This window comes from Falco punctatus, assembly GCF_963210335.1.
Source record: "Falco punctatus genome assembly, chromosome: 6".
Lineage (NCBI taxonomy): Eukaryota > Metazoa > Chordata > Aves > Falconiformes > Falconidae > Falco > Falco punctatus.
Window position 1 is genome coordinate 83354252 of NC_137585.1, and position 20399 is coordinate 83374650.

Below are 20399 nucleotides of genomic sequence, written 5' to 3' on the forward strand. Positions count from 1 at the left end.
CTATGAGCCTTAAGCACTATTGCAGAATTTAAAAATTCTTGCAAAAATAGACTGCTGAATTTTATGTGAGTTTTCCCCCATGCAGTAATCAGAACCACTTAATTCCCAGAAACCACTCTCACAAATGGACTGTCTTTAATTCCACACATTGCCAGCTGTGTGATATGTGGAGATGGGAGAAATTCTTACATTTTTCAGTTTTAAGGCAGCCAGAAACATTTCACTTATTCACACAAAATTTGATAACTGCCTTCGCTGAAACAAATTTCTAAAAATAATGAGATACATAGCAGAAAAATAAAAGAATAGTGGTTTTGCATGTGAATTATTCCCTGGTCCTTTTACCCATCCAACCAGAATAAGCCATTTCCTCACCATCAGGTTTTCTACCCATGTCTCCAGTGACCCTCCCTGTTATGTGTAGTGTTAATGGTAACTGGCTGGTAAATTTGTGACAGCTGGCTGAGGTGAGGATGTGCATATGTATCGAATGGCCACCCAGCCGCTACCGAGAGGCAAGTAAAACAGCAAAGTTCTGCTACACTCCCTCAATGCAGGATACGTAATCAGGTTCCTCTTTTTCACCGTGTCACCAATTTGCAAGAAACTTCGAGAGCTGTCCCATGCCCTGAAACTGCTGAAGACACCATCACTCCTCATACATTTCGACTATAACCCAAAACACTTATGCTAGGGAATAGTGTCAGGACCAAGGGATTACCTGTATCAAAGGCAGCACCTTATGCTACTGGGGGTGGGGTGGGGGGAAAGGCCTCTGTTTGTTTGTTTGGGACTCACCACTTAAATCTGTCTGCTTTTCTCCAGATTTTACACTAAGAGAAGCAATGAAAAATAATTCCCCAACATTACCAGTGTAGCAGGGCCAGCTCTAGTGTCCAACTTCCTTCTGGAAATGTTCAATTAAATCTACAAGAGTAAATAAATATCTGTAATAAAATCTTAGAATTATACTATGAGTCATTTTGACCCTATCTACAACCAGGGCATGAAAAAGCATAAAATTTTTCACCTTTACACCTAGCCAAGAACCAAATGCTCTTGACAGCAATGTCACAAGAGCTTCCAGTTTTTGTGGTCTGATGTAACCAGTGAGGTTTGCCACAAATGGCAATCTCTAAAATGCTGAAATACTTCTCTTAAAGAGAACATGGAAAACAGAATTTCAAGATATTTTAATGATTTCCCTATATTTCAATAGTAGAAGTGTCCATACTAAATTTTGAAGTGCCTTGTTTATAATGGTATGGAAGTCCTTCACCAGCCAATACCACCAGCACTGTAACCTTCTAGAGCATCAGTGACAAACTTCAGAGACTGGCAGATGGATCCAGGTTAAGTGCTAGCTCTGTATTTATGGGGAAAACAAGCATTTTTCTAATGCTGTGTGGCAAGACTGTACACTAAATGTCACTTATCCAGTGTAGGCAGAAGATTCCTGGTGAAGTGGCAGGTCTTGTCACTGCCTAATATATAAAACCACCATCACAAGCATCTCTTCCGGAGACAAGGAAGCATGCTAAGGGACACTCTCCCAAAAACTGCCAGAGGACCCAAATAAAACCACGGTAAGCCCTGGATCCAAAAGCCTGCCCCTACACAATGAACAACTGAAGAGTTTCACAGGAAGAGCAGAGGTCCTGATATGAAAAATTCAGAGACAAAACTCTCTAATAGTTGGTTTAGAGCTTTAGAGAGCAGGCATTCTTTATTCTCAGCGCCAGATGCATGGGGATAAGCTCTGCCCAACATGCATACGGACTTTGTTCACGGTTTACCTTTTTACTTGGCCGATCCATACATATTAATGGCACTTTTGAGGAACTGTTAGCATATTCATTAGAGTTCCCATGAACTACTTATCGCACCTACATTCCTACTATGCATATGTGGCCCAGTGGGTCGGGGGGGTCCTCTGGTGGTCGTTTGGGACATCTTTAGCCTTCCTTTATCCTCTTCTTCATCATCTTCCTCTTTTACTTCTCATCTTTTTCACGACCTTTTCTTCTGGCCCTGGTCCAGCACTCTTGGCTCATGTCTTTTTTTTTGGACCGGTTTTGGACTGGTTCTTACCTAGTTAGTAGCTAAACTACACAATGCAGCTATCTACCAGTAGCTAAACTACAGAATACAGCTTTGTGCAGCTCGGCAATGCCATGGATACATACTTGCTGCATTTACAGCTAAGCACGCTGGTAAAATTCCTCCAGTATCAGTGCTGGGGCGTGCGAACCACCATCACTAGAGGTGAAGGACCCACAAAATCGCTCCTGCCAAGGAGACTGAAGTCCACCAAGTCTTCAAGCCAGGGCGGCAAAACGGGCCCTCCAGGCCCTACTGGGCGCTGGCAGCCGGCCCATGGCGGCAAGAACAAGGCTGGGCCGCCCCGTCCTGCCGCGCTCCCGGCGGGCACCAGCTCTTCACCACACGCTGCCCGGGGTGCCCCACCTGGCCGCCGCGGTGCCCGGACCCGCCGGGCCGCTCCTCCCGGCGCCCGCCTCTCCCCTCAGTGCTCGCGGGACGCCCCCCGGCCGCCGCCGCCGCCCCGGGCCCGGCCCCGCCCGCCATTTCGTGCGGGAGCCGCCCCGCCCGCCCCCCGCTGCGGACGCGGCTCCGTCACCTCACCCGACGGACGCCTCCCCGCCCGCCCCGGCCAGCGCCCGGCCCTCGCTCCCGCCCGCCCGGCCCCCCCACGGGGCGCCCCGCCGCTCCCCCGCCCGCGGCCGGGCCAAGCCGACCCAAACCCCTCCCCTGTCTGCAGCAAGTGGCCGCCGGAGAAGGGCGGTGGCGGTGGCGGCGGCGCCATCACGTGAGGGCCCTGCCTGGCGCTCGGCTCCCCTCGCCGCCGCCGACCCCCGGCCCCGTCCCGCGCCCCGCCGCCGCCTCGCCTCGCCCCGCGCTCCCATGCCCAGCAGCGTGGCGGTGCCGCTGGGGCTGGGCGCCTGCCGCAGGTCGGGGGCGCTGGCCGGGATGCTGGCGCTGGTGGCGCGGCTGCTGGACTGGCTGCGCTCGCTGTTCTGGAAGGAGGAGATGGAGCTCACCCTGGTGGGGCTGCAGTACTCGGGCAAGACCACGCTGCTCACCGTGCTGGCGGTACGCAGCCGCGGCCCGGCCGCCCGCCGGCCAGGCGCAGGGGCAGGGCGGTGGAGGGGCGGGGGGCGCTCGGGGCGGCGGCCCGCCGGAGGGGGCCGGCGGCGGGCGGTGAGGCGGGGGCGGCGGCCCGGCAGCCTGGCGTGGCGGGACGGGGCCGCGGCCCCCAGCCGGGCGCTGCGCCTCGCTTCCCCCGGCAACAGGTGCGGGCTCTGCGCCCGCGGCCCAGCCGCCGCCTGGCGTGGGGTCCCGGCGGGGCGCTGCGGAGGGAGGGAGGGAGGGAGGGAGGGGGCGGCGGGCGTGAGGCAGGGCTTGCACCTTTTGCAACCTCGAGAATTTCACAGCAGGGCCAGACGGGTGTGAGGTGGTTCTGAGAGGGAGGAAGGTGATGTCCTCAGGGTCCGACTGCGAAGCGTACCCACCTGAAAGCAGGTTCCCGGGCACGGACGCTGGCCCGTGGTTCAGAGTTGGCGTTTCACGGCCAGCGTATCCCAGGATAACTCAAAATATATTGTGCGTCCTGCAAAGCCCCAAGTCCCCTGCCACTGAATTCTCCCCTCCCATCAGTTGCATCAGTATTAATGGCCTCCCATGATGCCTTGATAGCTCTCAGCGTTCAAGTCTGACGTTGAGTTGATGTTCCCTTCGTGCTGTCGTGATGGCCTTGCAGCCTCATACCTCAGACACGGACACTGACACCTACCGTGACGTTTTCCATTTTGTCGCCATGCTGAAATACGTTCCTCATCGTTGCTGTAGTCTCTGGCCATATGCATTTGGGTCCGTCCTGAAGATTCACTTTCCATCGGAAGATGGAAACAAATACGTATCTTAAATATGGTTACTACTAATCGTGAAGCTTGGTGCGTACCCTTTTCTGCAAGGTGATCGCTGTTGTGAGATGTATTGCAGCCTCACCTGCCACACGATAAAGGTTTCCAGGTGGTCTTCGGTCCTTATCCTGAAAAGTTACTAGATCACGAATCATAACCAGACTGGGAGGTGTATGGCCTAAAGTCAAAGAGTTTGAGGCAATGATGGTGTGAGTATATGGTATTTCTTACTTGCTTTCATAATCAATTATGGATTAAGGGAGAAAAATAGGAGGTTGTGAATTAGTGAGTGAAGAAGTGGGGAGAGAGCAGGAGGAAAAGGATGGGGTAGGGGAAGTACACAGTGAAAGTATGTTTTGGGGGACATCAGCGATCAATAAACATATATAAAAATATCTGGAAGTGGTGTTTTACTTCATTAGGCACTTGGACAGTATTGGTAACAAAGGCCTCAGCACTCCTCATGCCCGTTGGAACTGTTAATTTCCCAAGGGCAGGCATTGCTGTGGAAGGGGGTAAAGGCATGATGAATTATATTGCTTCTTGCATTTATTTCATAAATGGAGCAAAGAACACCACAGCAATTCAGAGACCTCAGTAACAGTAGTGTGAGGTGTTAGATTTTGTACATGTAACTGTCCACTCACTAATACTATGCCACCAGTGGAATGGCATCATATGTACTTGTGTCTCTCATGCTAATATCTTGAATACCAGAGCACTGCTGTCTCCGCAGGTCTGATTTTGCCAGCGCATGTATTGCTTGAAAATATCCTACAAGGCATCCATGTTTTCTGACTTGTCACAAATAGCTGGTTTGATAGCTTTTGGATCTTGTAGCCTGGAGATGGTACACCATGGTAATCACCAAAGAGGAGTGGTTGGAGAATTTAGAAGTAAACAGTTTAGGAAAAGACAGTGGATAATAGCTTACTCTTGAATACAGGTGATAGGAGGATGCCAAATAGATTGGCAACTCTGTGTCCATTTGTATGTGTGTGGCTTGGGTGTGAAATAGTCTCTGCTTAAAATGCAAACTGCAATGGATCATAAAAACAAGCACTAGTAAATTACTGTTTTTTCTACTTTGCAGTAGTATTTAGAGATTCTGTCATGCTGACACTGAATAAACACACTTTGAGGCAGTGTCTTCCCTGAAGAGTTTGAGCCGTATTTAGTCCTCTGTTACCAGTGGAAATCTTGAATAGCTTCACTGCCTTTTACTATAGACGTGCACAGATGTAACGGAGTAGAATCTGGCCCATGGTTGTTAATACAGTAGGGGGTAATGACAGTATTTATTGTCAGTTCAATATTCAGCAACACTTAAAGAAGGCATTACCAACTTCCTAGCATCAGTTATTTTCATCTGTGTCAGGATGTAATCTTTTTTACCGACATATGACAATGCACTAGTTTGTGCGTCTTGAATATTCACAAAAGTAGGCAATTTGTCATGTAAAACTTCCTTAGCAAGCAAAATGGAACAGATTTTTTACTGTATGGTGCTTACAGCGCTTGAAACAAAACAGAGTAATCAGAGCACTTTTGGACTAATGTGAGCACAAGATTCAACATACTACTTTCTTTTCTTTATTGTGTGGGAAAGTGGGGAACTGTAAACATAATACTTCCTTTGTAGCTGGTTCCATTCAACCAGAATGGAAATTTTTAGAGGAAAAGTCTAAAGCCCAGTAAAGGGGGCACTAATTCTTTGCATTCTGTCCTTAATACAAGAGCAGTTATGATTTTTTTTATTTATTTTTGTTTTCCACTTTATCATGTTACATATGGTGTATAATTTGCTGACAAAAGTGGAATCCTGACTTTCTATGAGTTTGTTTCGTCTTTTGGGTCGGCTGGCTGGTTTTCCAGGCCTTTCTGTGCTTGAATAATGATGCTACATTCTCAGGGTTTATGTGTTCCTATGTGTTTATATGTCTGTCCTCCTCAAATAAATGCACTATATATATTAACAAATTAGACCAGTACCCACTACAGGCAATGGTTACTGATTGTCTTTGTCTTACTGCATCCAATTAACAACTTCTGTCACTGCAGGGTACATGTATCTGTATGAGATTGCAGGTACATTTGTCTTCACTGTTTCTTCCTGCTGCTGTTGACAAGTCACAGAAGCAAGGAAAAAGGGGGAAAAAAAAGAAAAAAAGAGACTTTCAGAAACCAAAGATGGGGAAAATGTATAGTAGAGAATTTAACAAGAAGGTTCCCATAGGTAAGTTTGAACAAGTAATTGATGGGAAGTTTTTTCTTGCCTGAAGGATCTAATTCCAAACTCCAAAATCTTGTGAGAGGATCAAGTAACTGTCAAAGGTTATACAAAGGCTTTTAAAGTCCCAAATTAAAAATAATTTATCTTAGTTTGTGAACACAAACTACAGGCACAGTGTATTCTCACTCTGCCATAAACAGCAAAGAAGAAAGCTGCAGAAAGCGTACAGAGACCAGCAATAGCACTGGAGATAGCTGGTGGCAGTGTGCGCACTGTGAAGGCTCCAGTGCACCCTGAAGCTCTCATCATCCACTTCTCAGGTGAGAGGGACCTATGGAAGCATGCCTCCTTCCCTCCTTGTGCACATGCCCATATTTTCTTCCAGCAAAACCCCATGGCATATGGGATGGTGAGGTGGATAAAGGGAATATAGTTAGATATATATGGAAGGTTAATGGCAAGTCCAGAGGTCCTGCTCTCCTTTCTGGATGACTGGAAAACTAGGACTACTGTGCATGTTGTAGTGAGTGCTTGGGCCTCCATGTAGACCTAACTGTTAAGTAACCATCTGCATATATTAATGCACCATGCCTAGGAGACACAATACCTTATTAATGATACATTTTGAAAAGAAAGAATGAATAAAGCGTTGTCTGCTTAGATCTGAGTTTCACCTTTCTCCTCAAAAGCTTTCTTCTGTAGTGGGTAGGTGTGTGTAAGGTTCCCATTGGCACGATAACAAGCATCTATCTTCTAAAAATATTTATCTGAACTGCGGGAGGAGGCAGCACTTTGGTTTTGTGTTTATGGAGCGCTGAGTTAGTACCTTGTATTTTTCTGCCTTAATGCCGTTCTTTTAGCTTTCACAGTAGGACTTCTCTGCTGTCACCTGCTTGCAAGGAAAGGGTCTGCACGTAGTACACTCTACATGTGTACTTCACTGTTTATTATGAGTTAAACCATCAGTAATGGTAGTGAGAAACTACAGCGGAAAATCCTGGTGCAGTCCGTTTCATCATATTTTATCATATGATATATCATATGATATGATTTATCATATGACCCTTAAAGGTCCCTTCCAACCCAAACCATTGTATGATCTGTATTTTGACTGTGCTGCTTTCTGGTTTACTGAAGGATCAATGAAGAATTATCTGAAGTCTCATGGTTTCTAGGGTGATCTTTGTCGCTGAGGAGAATAAAAGATCATTTAAAGGGTCTGAAATGAACAGCCTTCCTTGGTGTGACAATGCATTAATTGAAGTGTTGGCTAGTGCTCTTGCGGAACATTAATGTGATACTTTATAGTGTTGTAAAATAAAAATTTTAGTTTGCAAACTAGAAACTTACCTGCTGTGTATCAAGTATTTTATAATAAATATATTTTTTTCTTGTATTCTAGTCAGGGCAGTTCACTGAAGATATGATTCCTACAGTAGGCTTCAATATGAGAAAAATAACAAAAGGAAACGTTACCATAAAGGTAGGTGTGCATGTTTGTGTTAATACAGAGTGAATAATCAATAGATAAAGTGATTTCAGATTGGAATGTGAAAGCATAGGAAATCTCTTTCAAGATGATAGGATCATTTATCTGTTTTAAATAGCATATAGTCATATATTTCTCTTGTTACATTAATCTGTTTGATTTAATTATATCCATGCCAGGCAGAAGCTTTGTTGCACTCTTTTGGGTTAGAAAGGTCATAAAAATCTGAGATATTAAGGGAGCTGAGCTGACTCCTGGGGGTCTCTCCTCTCTCTCTCTCTCCTTCTCACAACTGTAAGTGAATCTGAAGCAACTTCACTCCTAACTTGGGTATCTCATTGGAGAGTGTGGTGAGTGCAGTTTAGCTCACATATTGTTAGCTATATGAAAATAGAACATCTAATATTGAAGTCAGTTGTCAGTAGAAAAACATAGATGATGCCAGTTTGGTTGTGATTTATGCCACAGGCATCAAAATAGAGATAAATCACTTCAGTAACATTAAGGTGCTCTTTGTTGTTTGTTTATGAAGGGACCCTGGTTGATTAGTCTAGATTGAATTCATAACTTCTATCTAAAATTGGGTAAAGGGAATACAGATTTTTACCTTTACCTTGACTTTTCCCTCTTTTGCTTCATTTTCTCTCCTTTCTCCTTCAGTTCTAAAGATACTCTTTTTCCTCTGGTTTGGTGTGACTCCTAAACCTAGGGAGGATTTTCTGAAATTACCTGTAATGTGAATATAAGCAGTTGTTAATTGTCTACCCATTCTCTCTAAACAGTGAGCAGGTAAAGGATGGTAAAAGGGATAATTGACTTCTGTTGGCTGGGAGATGCTACAGCTGAACTAAAACCCCCTAAACCTGAAATGACCATAGTGGTATAAATACTGCCTGTCTGTTCTGGTCTTGCTATACTTCTTTAAAATGTCAAGTGGCTGTAGAGCCTTTAGCTGTACATTTCACTTCTGTGTCTACTTCTGTGTTATAAGCCTGCAGAGTTATCAATAGATTCCTCTACAACTGCTTGTATGTTACAGTACCTAATAAGCCAGTCTTTTGAAATCTATTGAAATGGACAGTCTAATGTCACCCAACTATTTCCTTTCCTCACCCCAACCCTCCTTCCCACATACCTCTTTGAAATTCATGTTGGGTTTGGCTAAAATAAAAATTCTTAACATTACCCATGATTTGGTCTGATTTTAATTTCCCAGGAAACTTTGGCAGATTGCTAAAAATAAGTGATGGTGAATTACCTTAAAACTAGGTTCACAGTAAAAACTAAAAGGATTGACAAGAAAATGAAGTAAAATGTCAAATGGAGTAAAAGTGGAGGGGAATCATTACTGACTTGGTAACCTCAACTGTGACTTTGTGCATGATTGTTATGATAAGTACATGATTGGAGTCTACTTTGGGATAGAATTTGACCTCACTCATCACGGAGCAGGTGAGCAAGAAAAAAAAAGTAGCATCATATAAACATTTTTAATTCATGCCTTTCCTGAAAGGTAAATGATTGATAGAAGCCTAAACTTTTTTTTTTTTTCAGTGTAGATGGTGTGTGTGTTTGTGAGTTAAAAAACCCCAAACTGTCACACGATGAGTACTGCAATGCACTGCAATTTTGAAGTAAAAACTCGGGACTGGTATTACTTTACACAGCTCTCTGGAAATACAGAGGAATTTATATGGCAATATGAATAAGCCTGGGATTATCTGGGGAAAATGTAGGTGACAAGAATCAAAAATCTGTCAGCACTAATTCTTGCAGCCAACCCTGTATGCTCAGTTTATTTTGGAGATCCAGTAATCAAAAGGATTAAAAGGTAACTGACCTGGTCTTTCAGGAGACAGAGGTAGTGCACAAGGTGCACATCCTGCTGTGTAACAGTTCTACAGCTTCTTCTTGTAAATGGAGGCTGTTATTTCATGATGCTTTCTGTTAGTTCTTATGGATGCTATGTTTGAAACTGGTGAAAAACCCCAGAATTTCATCAATGTTGAGGTTTCACTTCTAGTCTCGGCCCTTGTTCACCTCTATTCTCAGTATATACGAGGTCATTCAAGCTCTTCCTTCTCTCTGCTGTTTCATCTCTGCGTGGCCAGCTTTGCTTGTGGTAGTACATGACTCCATGTCATGTAAGGCTGGTCAAGGGAAATTTCAATTTATGGGAACAACCACTTTAATTGCAGTAGGGCAGTATTCATGCTGCATAACAAGAAGGCATACTGATTCACAGAGAACTGCTTACTCTCTTCCCTTGCTGTGGAGTTTCCTGGGACTCTCCTCATGCCAGTTAGCCTCTCCTTATCAAACATGTTCCCCTCTTCTACTGCTTGGTTTCTTTGTGCCTTACCTGTTTGCATACACAAAGGCCAAACCCTGAATGCCTCATTCCTGAAAATAACTTCTTCTGTCCCTTAAAGAGGGAGCAATAAATGTCCTCTGTTAGTCCAGGAGTGAGTTTGTCAACAAGTGAGAAAAAAACCCAACCCTCTGTTGGATGTGCCTCAACAGCCATCTGTTTATTGCTGAGCAAAGACCTTAGGTCCATTATAGAAAGAACGTCAGCCTAAACAGGAACGTGCCGACTTACTGTTATCTTCTCCCCAAAGAGTCCCTTTTTAATCAGAATCAGAACTTCTGAACATTGTTTCATTGGGGTTGAAATTCTGCTTTCCAAACAGAATCTTTCTTGTAAAGGTAAAAAAACCCCTACCCCTCTTAAAAAAAAAAAAAAGTCATGAAATAACCTTTTAATACACCTACCTTTCTGCCCGTAGTAGCACTTATAAACCGCAGTATGATGTTCCTCTTGCTAGGGGCAAACTAGACTTAACTTCTGGAAAACCAAAGAGGGAATCAGGGCACCCTAGTGAGGGTGGCAGAGATTAAAGGTCAGCTTTTACAATTAGCTTAAGTAAGTGATGGTGTGATGTAGAAGAATGAAGCTGGGTTAATTATCATTGATAATATACAGCTGTGGGTTGGCTGATGTAGATAAGGTGCAGCTGTGGCTGGTTCCGTTAAGTGGTTGCGAGTCAATGAAGGGAGAGCAGCTGAGGAAGAAGCAGAGAGAAGAGTGAGTGTGCCCAGAATAAGGAGATACTAGGAGAAGGCAGCAGAGGGGCGGGTATGAATAATATGTTGATATGTGATGGTAAAAGACCTTGTTGTAGCTGGCTGGTTTATGGAGTGCTGTGACAGTGTGGGATTTTTACATTCTACTTTAAGCTTGGCTCTGCAACCTCACACCCATTTTCTGTCAGCACCAGTGCACGCCAGAGCACAATGCACACGGTAGTCAGATCAGGCCACTGATCTAGATGGAAGCAACCTCTAAAAAAAACCCAACAGCCAACCAAACCAAACCCCTGTACTTTTTCTCCCCAGTCAAATGACCTAAGAAGTGTTCTTCCCCAAACAGCTATGTGATTGCTGGTGCCCCCACAGTGTGGGAAAGTATGGTACTGACAGGGGTAAAATGCTGCGTTTTGGGGACAGCCCAGATAGATTGACTTAGCTGCAAACCACCATATTTGGGGTGCAGAATTTGGACAGGAAGAAAGCAGTGTCTCCATTTGGTGAGAAAAACAGAAGTTTTCCTTCATCCTTTCACCCTGGTAGGTGCAAGCTTTTAAGCACAACTAACACTGCCTGTTGCTAGAGGGCTGCCAGAGTATGTCCCAGTACGCACACATAGACTGCATGTGGATTCAGAGGGATCAGTGATGATATTTAAAAAAGATAATCAATGTTTAGTGCTATATTGTTAGGATTTATGAGCTTTGGATGGTGTTAAGTTTTACAGTCCTTATGATTAATTCATGATTCATATTAGTTATGAAGGAGAATTTATGGAGAAGTCAATGGGAATTGATATGAGAACAGTCTGATTGATGTGCTAATTGTATAGATTTTTCTCCCCCAAGATTCTGTTCATTATGCACAAATTAACATGTACACGAGCTATGACAGCAAATCAAACTAATGTGTTTACAACAAGAATATCAGATACTGCCCTACAAGTGCAAGTATATCCTAAGGCCATCTAATGCTTTCTTGACCTCTTATACATCAATGGCAGGTGTGTAGGAGAGCCGGACCAGTGACAGAATTGTGATCAGCATTGTGATAGGAAGCAGCAAATGCAGACTCGGAAGCAAAAGCTGTTTATTTCAGTTTAAGTAGTCAAACTGTCTTTTAAGTTTTATTCAAAGAAGTTTTTTTTCTTACTGTTCTTTCAGGCACGCAGACGTTCTTTGTTCTCCTGCCTGAGCCTTCCTTTCTCTTTCAGAAGAGTACATTTGTACTGAAGCAGTACCTTCCACTTGAGCTTTAGCAATGTTTCCTAATTCATCCAGGAGATGATTCTATTTTAAATATTCCTAAAATCAGTTTCATACACTTTTCATCACAACTGCCTTGGTTTACCACTGATCAAGGAAGTGCATAAATGCCACAGTCAATAAAAAAGTTACCGCATTCAACCATACTTCATAAATAATCCACAGGAATAGGAGTTTCTCTTAAGTTCCCTTGTTTTCATTCTTTTGCATAGAAACAATAAGACCATGATTTAGAGTTTATGTAGAGAAAACATAAGGATAGTTGGAGTGCTGTAGTGATGCTGCTACTGAATTGTCAGACTTTTTTTGTGGAAGAAAATGAGAAAGCTGCTGATGGCTCATTCAACTAGACAAATAAAGGTCATGTACTAAGTAGACAGTCTTCAAAATAAAGTATTTTTGAGCCAGGATAGTTCAAGTATGTGAAGGAAGTGACTAGTGAGTTTGTACTGGAGTTGTGCGCACAAATGATACTCCAAGCTCAAGTTCATGTAGGGAGGAGGTGCATGGGTTTCTGTAGAACTGTGACTTGTTTTACACTTCGATCTCAAAAGTCGTGTTAAATATAGTTGTTTATAATAGAGTTGTTAAGAATAAGGGTATCCTTTAACCATTAACAATACTAACATTATTATGTTTATTAGTTTCAAAAATGATACTTGGTTTGGAAGCCTGTCTGCACAGGAAAATAATTTAGCTTAACTAGTTCTTAGGGTCTTGCCGCTACAACAGCATACAGTGAAAGCAGGAGGTGTAGGGGAATGTGGCTCTTGTGCGTCAATGCTTATTTCCTTAAAAGCCTGTCAATACTTTTAGGTCTTGTAAACACAAAGTACTTGTATGCTGCTATTCCTATATCTAGGTAAGCTGTTAAAATCTTACAGCCTAATTGCTAGATAAAGTTTCCAAAATTATTTTGCCGTTAGAAGAATGACATAATTTGTTGATAAGTTGATGACTGAAGAAGGGGCAGGGGGATGCCTTTTGTTAGAATACTTTGAGTTATTTGCAGCCCAGTCAACTAGGATTCAGAGTGAAATTTTCTTTAACCTTCTTATCCCAACAAAGCAGGTTAGCTTTCTCATAGAAATATTATGATATCCAACTGTCAGTTATTATTAAAATTCCTGAATAAAGTGTTACTTTACAAAACCTCTGAAGTCCTTCAAACATAGCAGGAATGATCTTCATGGTAAGCAGATAGGTCTTGCGTCTGACCTTTTCCAAAGGTCTCGGGGGACGCTGCAAAACGGAATCAATTAAATTTACTGTGCGAGTGAGGTTGAGAAACCACCCGGATCAAAAAGTCATCAAGTGACAAAATGGCATTCCAGAAGTGTAAGACTGATCACCTTAGGCAAAGTAAGTTGCAACACCAATAAGTAGATGATACTAATCTTTATCTAGTTTTTGCCGTATTTTGGGGTGGGCCACTAAGAAGGAAGTACTATGCTAGTGCAGTATCACTGCTGGGTTTTTTGCTACCAGTTCTGGAAGGCAACAAGAACTAAGGAGCCCGCGGTCTGCTTTATTTTCCTCCAGCTTTGGCAGTCATTTCCAGAAGCCAGTAGAGTTATTCTCATGTTTAGTTTCTAATCCTAGTGTGTAAAATTATGGTCACTGGCATGCTTGTGTGTATGAGTATTTATCCAAACCGCACTGAAAGAAAAATACTGATTTATGCAAGCCAAAACATTTTGTAGGAAGATGCCATTTTCATGAGCTCTTTAATTGAAGTTGAGCATGATTTCGGCTTTAACTATGAATTGTCAAATTTTGGCTTCTCAGTCTATTTTTTTTTATTATTTTAATTTATTTATGTAAATTATATATTTTTATATAATGTAATTAATATATATTAAATAATAAATATTAATTTATTTCCCCCAAAAAAGAGGAGGCAAGAGAAGATTTTAACATACAGTATTTGAAATTTAAGCAGAAAGCTTCATGGATTTTGAGGTTGTGGTTGAGGTATTAAATTACAATATGATTTTCAGCATCAAAATGCCTAATGTACTAAGGGATCTGTTGAAACTATTTTGATGAAGTTCATAACAAAACTGATGGCTATCACTTTTTTCTGACAAAAAAAATCTATGGCTGAAGAATTAATTTGGGGTTTTACTTACAAGCAAGTTTTGTTGTTCGCTGAGTAATTTGATTTTGATGGGATTTTTCTATGTTTGGATCAGTGCAGCATTAGTAGCCTTTTGCTTTAGTGAGACTTACTGTTCAATAAGGTAGACCGTAGCTAAAAAAAATTTTTTGACAAACCAGATTTTGAAAGCCTCAGAAGACACGCGTTGTGAACTGTTATCTTAAGTGATTGAAGTTAAGAAACTCCAACTACTCAACCTTTGATTCTTGCAGTGATGGTCTTAGAATAGTCTCAGGTATGAAAAAAAATAGAGCAACACAGGACCTGCATATGCAGAGGCAATGCAGCAGGTTCGTTTTCTTTGCCCTTGCAATTTGTTTCCTTAAAGTAGGACCGGCAGCCAGTGTGTGCCCGCCCTGGGTTTTGCAGCCGGGAGGGAGCGGTGAGCTGCTAGCTGCTCGGGGACTGGAGCTGCGGGGGTCGCGCTGCGGCCACCCCAGCTGTCACCGCTAGATGCCAGCGTCCTTCCACGGAAGCTGCAGCACGGGCCAGCACGGGCCAGTATGCTGGAGGGGGAAGCCAAGCTTCTTTGCTGTTTGTTCTGATGTGGCAGAGAGGGAGGAGGAGGATCCCAGCTCTGTGCGTTCTTTTTCCAGCTTGCTTGGTTGCAGCGCTCCTCCCTTCTCCGGATAGTAGAGTTTCCAAGTCTCCAAACATTCTTGTAGAAACAATCCTCCTGCTTTGTGATGCTTCATCCTCCTGTTCACCTGCAGGAAAAAAACACCGTATCTATCACACCATCATGTCACATGTCGTGCAGTAATACAAGCCTTCCTGTGTACTGCCTGTATAGCTCCAGCAGTGTTTCAGCAAAAAATTCAGAAAAAAAAATAAATACTGGCTATTCCATATGGCTTGGGTCACTCTGAAAAGACTGTGCTGTATCTGGGCTGATTTCAAGTCAAGTGTTTATTCCTATAAAGAGTTTTTGTAGGATACCCTAGTTATTTATGATAGTTGTGTGTAAGGAAAAGCTGTACTGCTGGATTCAAAAGGGCTGTGGCCCACAGCAGGAAGTCCAGTTACTAGTGATACACCCCAGGGATTGTTTAGTGTCCTCATTAGTGACCTGGATGATGGGACAGGATACACCCTTAGTAAGTTCGCTGACAATACAAAACTTGGAGGAGTGGCGGATAGAGAAGAGGGTTGTGCTGCCATCCTCAAGTGGTCTCAAGTTACACCAGGGGAGGTTTAGATTGGATATTAGAAAAATTTCTTCACCAAGGGGGTGGTCAAGCATTGAAAGAGGCTGCCCAGGGAGGTGGTGGAATCACCATCCCTGGAGGTGTCTAAAAGACACGTAGATGTGGTGTTCAGGTTTAGTAATGGACCTGGCAGCTCTGTGTTAATGGTTAGACTTGATGATCTCAAAGGTCTTTTCCAACCTAAAGGATTTTATTACTCTATGATCCAGAGGGACCTCAACAAGCTGGAGAAATGGGCTGACAGGACCCTTATGAAGTTAAGGAAAGGAAGATAGAAAGTCTTGCACCTGGGAGGGATCAACCCCAGGTACCACTGCAGGCTGACTGGCTGGAAAGCAGCTTTGCAGAAAGGGACCTGGGGGTCCTGGTGGACACCAAGTTCACCGTTGGTGAGCGGTGTACCTTTGCAGACGAGACCAACAGCATCCTGGACTGCATTTGGAAGAGCTTTGACAGTAGGTCAAGTGAAGTGACCCCTCCCTTTTACTCGGCACTGGTAGGGCCATACATGGAGTACTGTGTCCAGTTCTGGGCTCCCCAGTACAAGAGGGGTGTGGAGCTACTGGGGAGTCCAGTGAAGGGCCATGAAGATGATTAAGGGACTGGAGCATCTCTCATATGAGGAGATGCTGAGATACTTGAGATACTGTTTAGCCTAGAGAAGAGAAAACTCTGGGAGATGTCATCAATACAGCCTGAAGATGTAACCAGATTTTTCTTAGTGGTGCCCAGTGACAGGACAAGGGGCAAGGCACTTAGTGTGATCGAACATTTGAACAGGTTGACCAGGCAGGTTCTGGAGTCTTTATCCTTGGAGCAGTCTGCTCTATGTGACTCTGCTTTGACCAGGGTGAGCTGGACTACAATCTCCAAAGGCCCCTAGTAGCTTCAGTGGTTCTGTGATTCTGTGAAAAGGGCTTAAATGAGGGTAGAGAATGTCTCAGAGAAGTATGGAGCATACTCAGAACTACTCAATGATCAAGTAAGAAGGGAAAGTATGAAAGCACTCTCCTGTCTGATAGTTTGGGGAGAGAAGCACATGCACATGCATCTGTGCTGGGAGCTGCATGCTGCAGTGTGAGACAGGATCATACATTAGGTAGGAACGTCTACAGTGGTTGGGACAAACACATGGGGCCAGAAGCCAGTGTCCTGAGTCAGAACAGGCAGTGTCGAATGTCTCACCAGGGATTCAGAGTAACTGTTAGGACTCCTAAAAGTGAGGGCCAAGAGCTGATCTCAAGGAAATCATCTAAACCAAACTTTTGCTTTGAGGTGAATCACATATTTACCCACATATCTTAGGTAATGTTTTCTTAAAATTTGTTCTTCAGTGAAGAAGGTTCTACGATATCCCTTGTTTGGTACAATATTCTTTCACTTCAAGTGTTAGAAAGCTTTTTCCTAATACCTGACATGAGTTGCTGTTTTCACTAATTGAGCTTCTTTTTTCTTTTCTGTATCTGGCAGCCATTTCCTGGGAAATGTTACGGTTTTCTCACCCCTCCCCTCTTGATAGATCATATTTTCAAAATTGCTTCTCACCCTTTCTTTTCTCATCTGGATTTTTTCCAATTTGTCTGTGTCTGTTCTATAGACCGATACTCAAAACCAATATAGGAGCCTCTCTGACACTGAGAACAGGGCACTACATACTTCCAAAATTGTACGTAAGATGCTTCTGCTAGCATATGCTGATTTAAGATGTGCAACACTGTTGAAACATACTTACTTTGTGAACTGCTCAAACTTTTGTCTTGCATCTCTGCCTGATTATTATCCATTTTGTGCTAGTGCATTTGGTTCCTTCTGTCCCGATGTAGCATTCTGAACATTTCAGCTGCCTTATTTCAGACCATCCATCTAGGTGGTCTGGATACTTCAGGATTCTGCTCTTTTTATCCACTCCAAGCTTGAAGTGCAGCTTATCTGCAGCTTATATAAATGTATGTTCTCTTCCAACATCTTGTTGGGACACCTGGGGATCATAAATGCTGCCCCTGTTTAGCTCTGTCCTCAGCAGCTTTGCCTCACTGATAAATGCTGGGAGTCTGTCAGGATTGCTCAGACTTGAGAGGTAGAGGGCAAGGAGGACACACAAGCCAGGGAGCAGCTCTATGGGGTTAAATCTGTCATGGGAGAATGTCCTTCTCTTCGTCTAATCTACCAATATTAGATTACCTTTTTCCAGCATACACACTTGTACATCCTCCTAGCTTTTCTCTGCTATTGAGCAAATACTTATTTTTGCTTTCGTGGTTATATGCTCTTCAAGGACAAGCAGAATTAATAATCACTACAGTAGTTACTGATCAGCTGTTTTGAGCTGTCAGTGTCCTTGCCTCTGGTCTCCTTGTCCTCAGTCTTCCAAATGCAAGTTCTACCTACAGCTATATGCCAACTTTCACCATAATTTCTTGGATTTTGATGTCTAGAGACTGAAGAGAGAGTACAAAGTATTGCACGTGGTCACGCAGAATCAGGGCTTTCTACTTCGGGGAGGACACCGTATTGAGGCTAGGATGGATTGACTCCTATTCAGAGGTGTGTTACATCTTGATTGAGAAGATTACAGTCTTTATCTCTAAAGGTGGGTACCCTGGTACTCTGCTGCCTTAGAACACAATGTGGATGTAAGCAGCGAGAGCTTCAGAAAAAGGTTTCTGAAACTTTGGTTTTGTGTCCTATTTAAAATCCACCTGTTGATCACTTCAGCATTGTACCTTGTGTCTCTGATAAAATGGCAAATATATCCTGATCACTGAGAAATACCCCAGCCATTAAAATGCCTCAGTACTTGTTTTCAGGAGTTGAAAATACTCGGACATTTTGTGTTGCAAGCCTGAGTCCATTTCCAGTTCTTCAGTGAAAGTGCTGTGGTGAAATTATAAACTGAAGCATGCATATAGCATTTTTTCTGTCTGACGTGACTAAAATAAAATACATTGTTGCAAAAAATGTTTAAAAGTTGGACTTCATCACCAGTGAGGTGTGACAACAGGGTTCTTTAAAGACCAAGATTGGTTTCAAAGAACATAGTGTTCTGAGAAGTATTGCCTGCAGAAAATGTAGCCATGTGGCATATTTTTTTTTCAGCTTTAAAAGCAACTGTAAAGGCATTTCCTAAGTATACTATAATAGATAGGTAGTAGGTACTCTAAGGTAGTAAGGTATTTCTAACTTCCGTAATAGGTTACATGGCTGGTACTACAAGTAAGGCTCTATAGTTTTGTATCCACAGGGCAATTTATTAAAAATTTTAATGTTACTTGATTTAACTCTTTTTATTCTTCCCATTTATTAGCTGAACATTACTGGTTGAAGATTCCAGTCTAGAATAGGGACTATTTAGGATTTGTCTCCCCTGAGCTTCGCCAGGTGAAAAGGAGGAAGCCAGCTTGAGCCAGTTGTCTGAACTTAGTGGAGAGCATTGGCTTTGGAAGAATGGTTCACCTGGCAGGCAAGGTGGGTTAGGCAGATGCAATCATTTCCTGCTGTCGGTGCCCTCTGAGCTGTTCAGTAGCCGCAGAGAAATTTTGATCACTTGGATTAGATGCCTGGGTTTTGGGTGGCTGAAGTTGAGGGAAATTAATCCCCTGCTTTCCAGTCGCTCACTGTCATTACGTGTTGGGTTGGCTGTATGACAGCTTGCTGTGTATGGATGAGCTCATTGGTCACAGTATATGTGGACTTGTCTGTGTACAACATGGTGTTGGGCGTTGCTGGTGCTACCTTACTCTGCCCAAATGCTCTTCCGTGTTTAGAATTTCCTCACCTGTTTGTTCAGGTTAGATTTATGGCTCATACTTTCTGAATACTTCCAAGCAGAAAGATACATTTCTGTGTTCAAGTATTTATAGTGTTGGATTTATCTTGCAAATTAAGATGTCTGAACGTAAACAGCTATATGTCTGCTCCTTTAATAAGTCAGAGGAGCTCTAGTCAGTACTGTCAAGGCTGAAGCATAATTCTGTCATCCTAAAGAAGACTTTACATCTAGTCCGCAGAATGGCTCTCTAGGCTTCACTGACTGCTGTGAGATCGTAGGTACTGAATCCATGCATTGACATTGAGATTCAGATGTGTCCTTGTATGCATCTCTGTCCACAACAAATATTCTACCCAGCATGTCTGGAAAAAAGCAATGTAAACTGACATCTAGAAAACACATTTCCTGCAACTGGCTCATTAACCACCAAGCCTTCCCACAATATAAGCTAATTAAAAGAAACACAACTGGAGTATTAACGAGCATTCCTGTAACTGACAGCTTTAGAAAACCTTTGAACCTGTTCCCCAGCTGCATTTTTGCTCAACTGTTATGATACACCTCTGTGCAAAAAAAAAGGATTTGCTCCTTAAACATAGCTGGTAGCTGCAGTCTTGAGGAGTCGTCTTAGATCCGCATGAAGAAATTGAACAAGACCTATCTAGAGAGATTCCTGTTTTGGAAGAATTTGGTCTAACAGGTAAGTATAAGCACTATGATAGATGATGATTCCAAAGTATGGTGATTAATCTAGTTTACAAATTAAAACATTGCATTATTTTATGAGAGTGTAGACCTGCAAGCACAGTAAGAATTACTTCTTTATAGGAGCAGATAGGAACAAATAAAATGGTGATTTATAAAATGCAGTAGAAATAAGATGTATGCATTTGAGATTGAGACTAAACAACAGCTCCTTGAGATTCTAGTCTTCTGTGAGGCTGGTGTATCAGTGGTGCTGGGTATCAAAGAAACTTTTTCTCTGTTTGTTTGGGTCATTCTGTAGGCATTTTCTGATTCTTAAAATCAGCTGGTCTTCTAGGGATAAAATACTTCTTAAATGTTATGAAAAATTCACTCCTGAGGGACCAATGAAAGCCATGGGAGCACTCTGAAGTTGAGTCTCTTTTTAAAAACACCAAGACAAAATAAACTTCTTTTTATAGCTAGCTATATATTCTGCTGTCAAGGTGTAGTCTTCTGCCTCTCCTAATTCACACCCAGAGTATACTTTTTACCTGTG

At 42.9% G+C, this 20399-nt stretch overlaps 1 protein-coding gene across 1 annotated transcript in view; it reads left to right on the forward strand.

The window, feature by feature from the left end:
• The first annotated feature begins 919 nt into the window (after positions 1–919).
• LOC308066534 (uncharacterized protein) overlaps positions 920–20399 on the forward strand; it is a 31238-nt gene continuing 11758 nt past the window's right edge. Inside the window, exons 1-2 of the mRNA XM_080393970.1 lie at positions 920–3111; positions 7577–7657. Of these exons, the coding sequence (XP_080250096.1) occupies positions 2377–3111; positions 7577–7657 (816 nt within the window). The 5' untranslated portion in view covers positions 920–2376. The remainder of the gene's footprint in view (positions 3112–7576; positions 7658–20399) is intronic.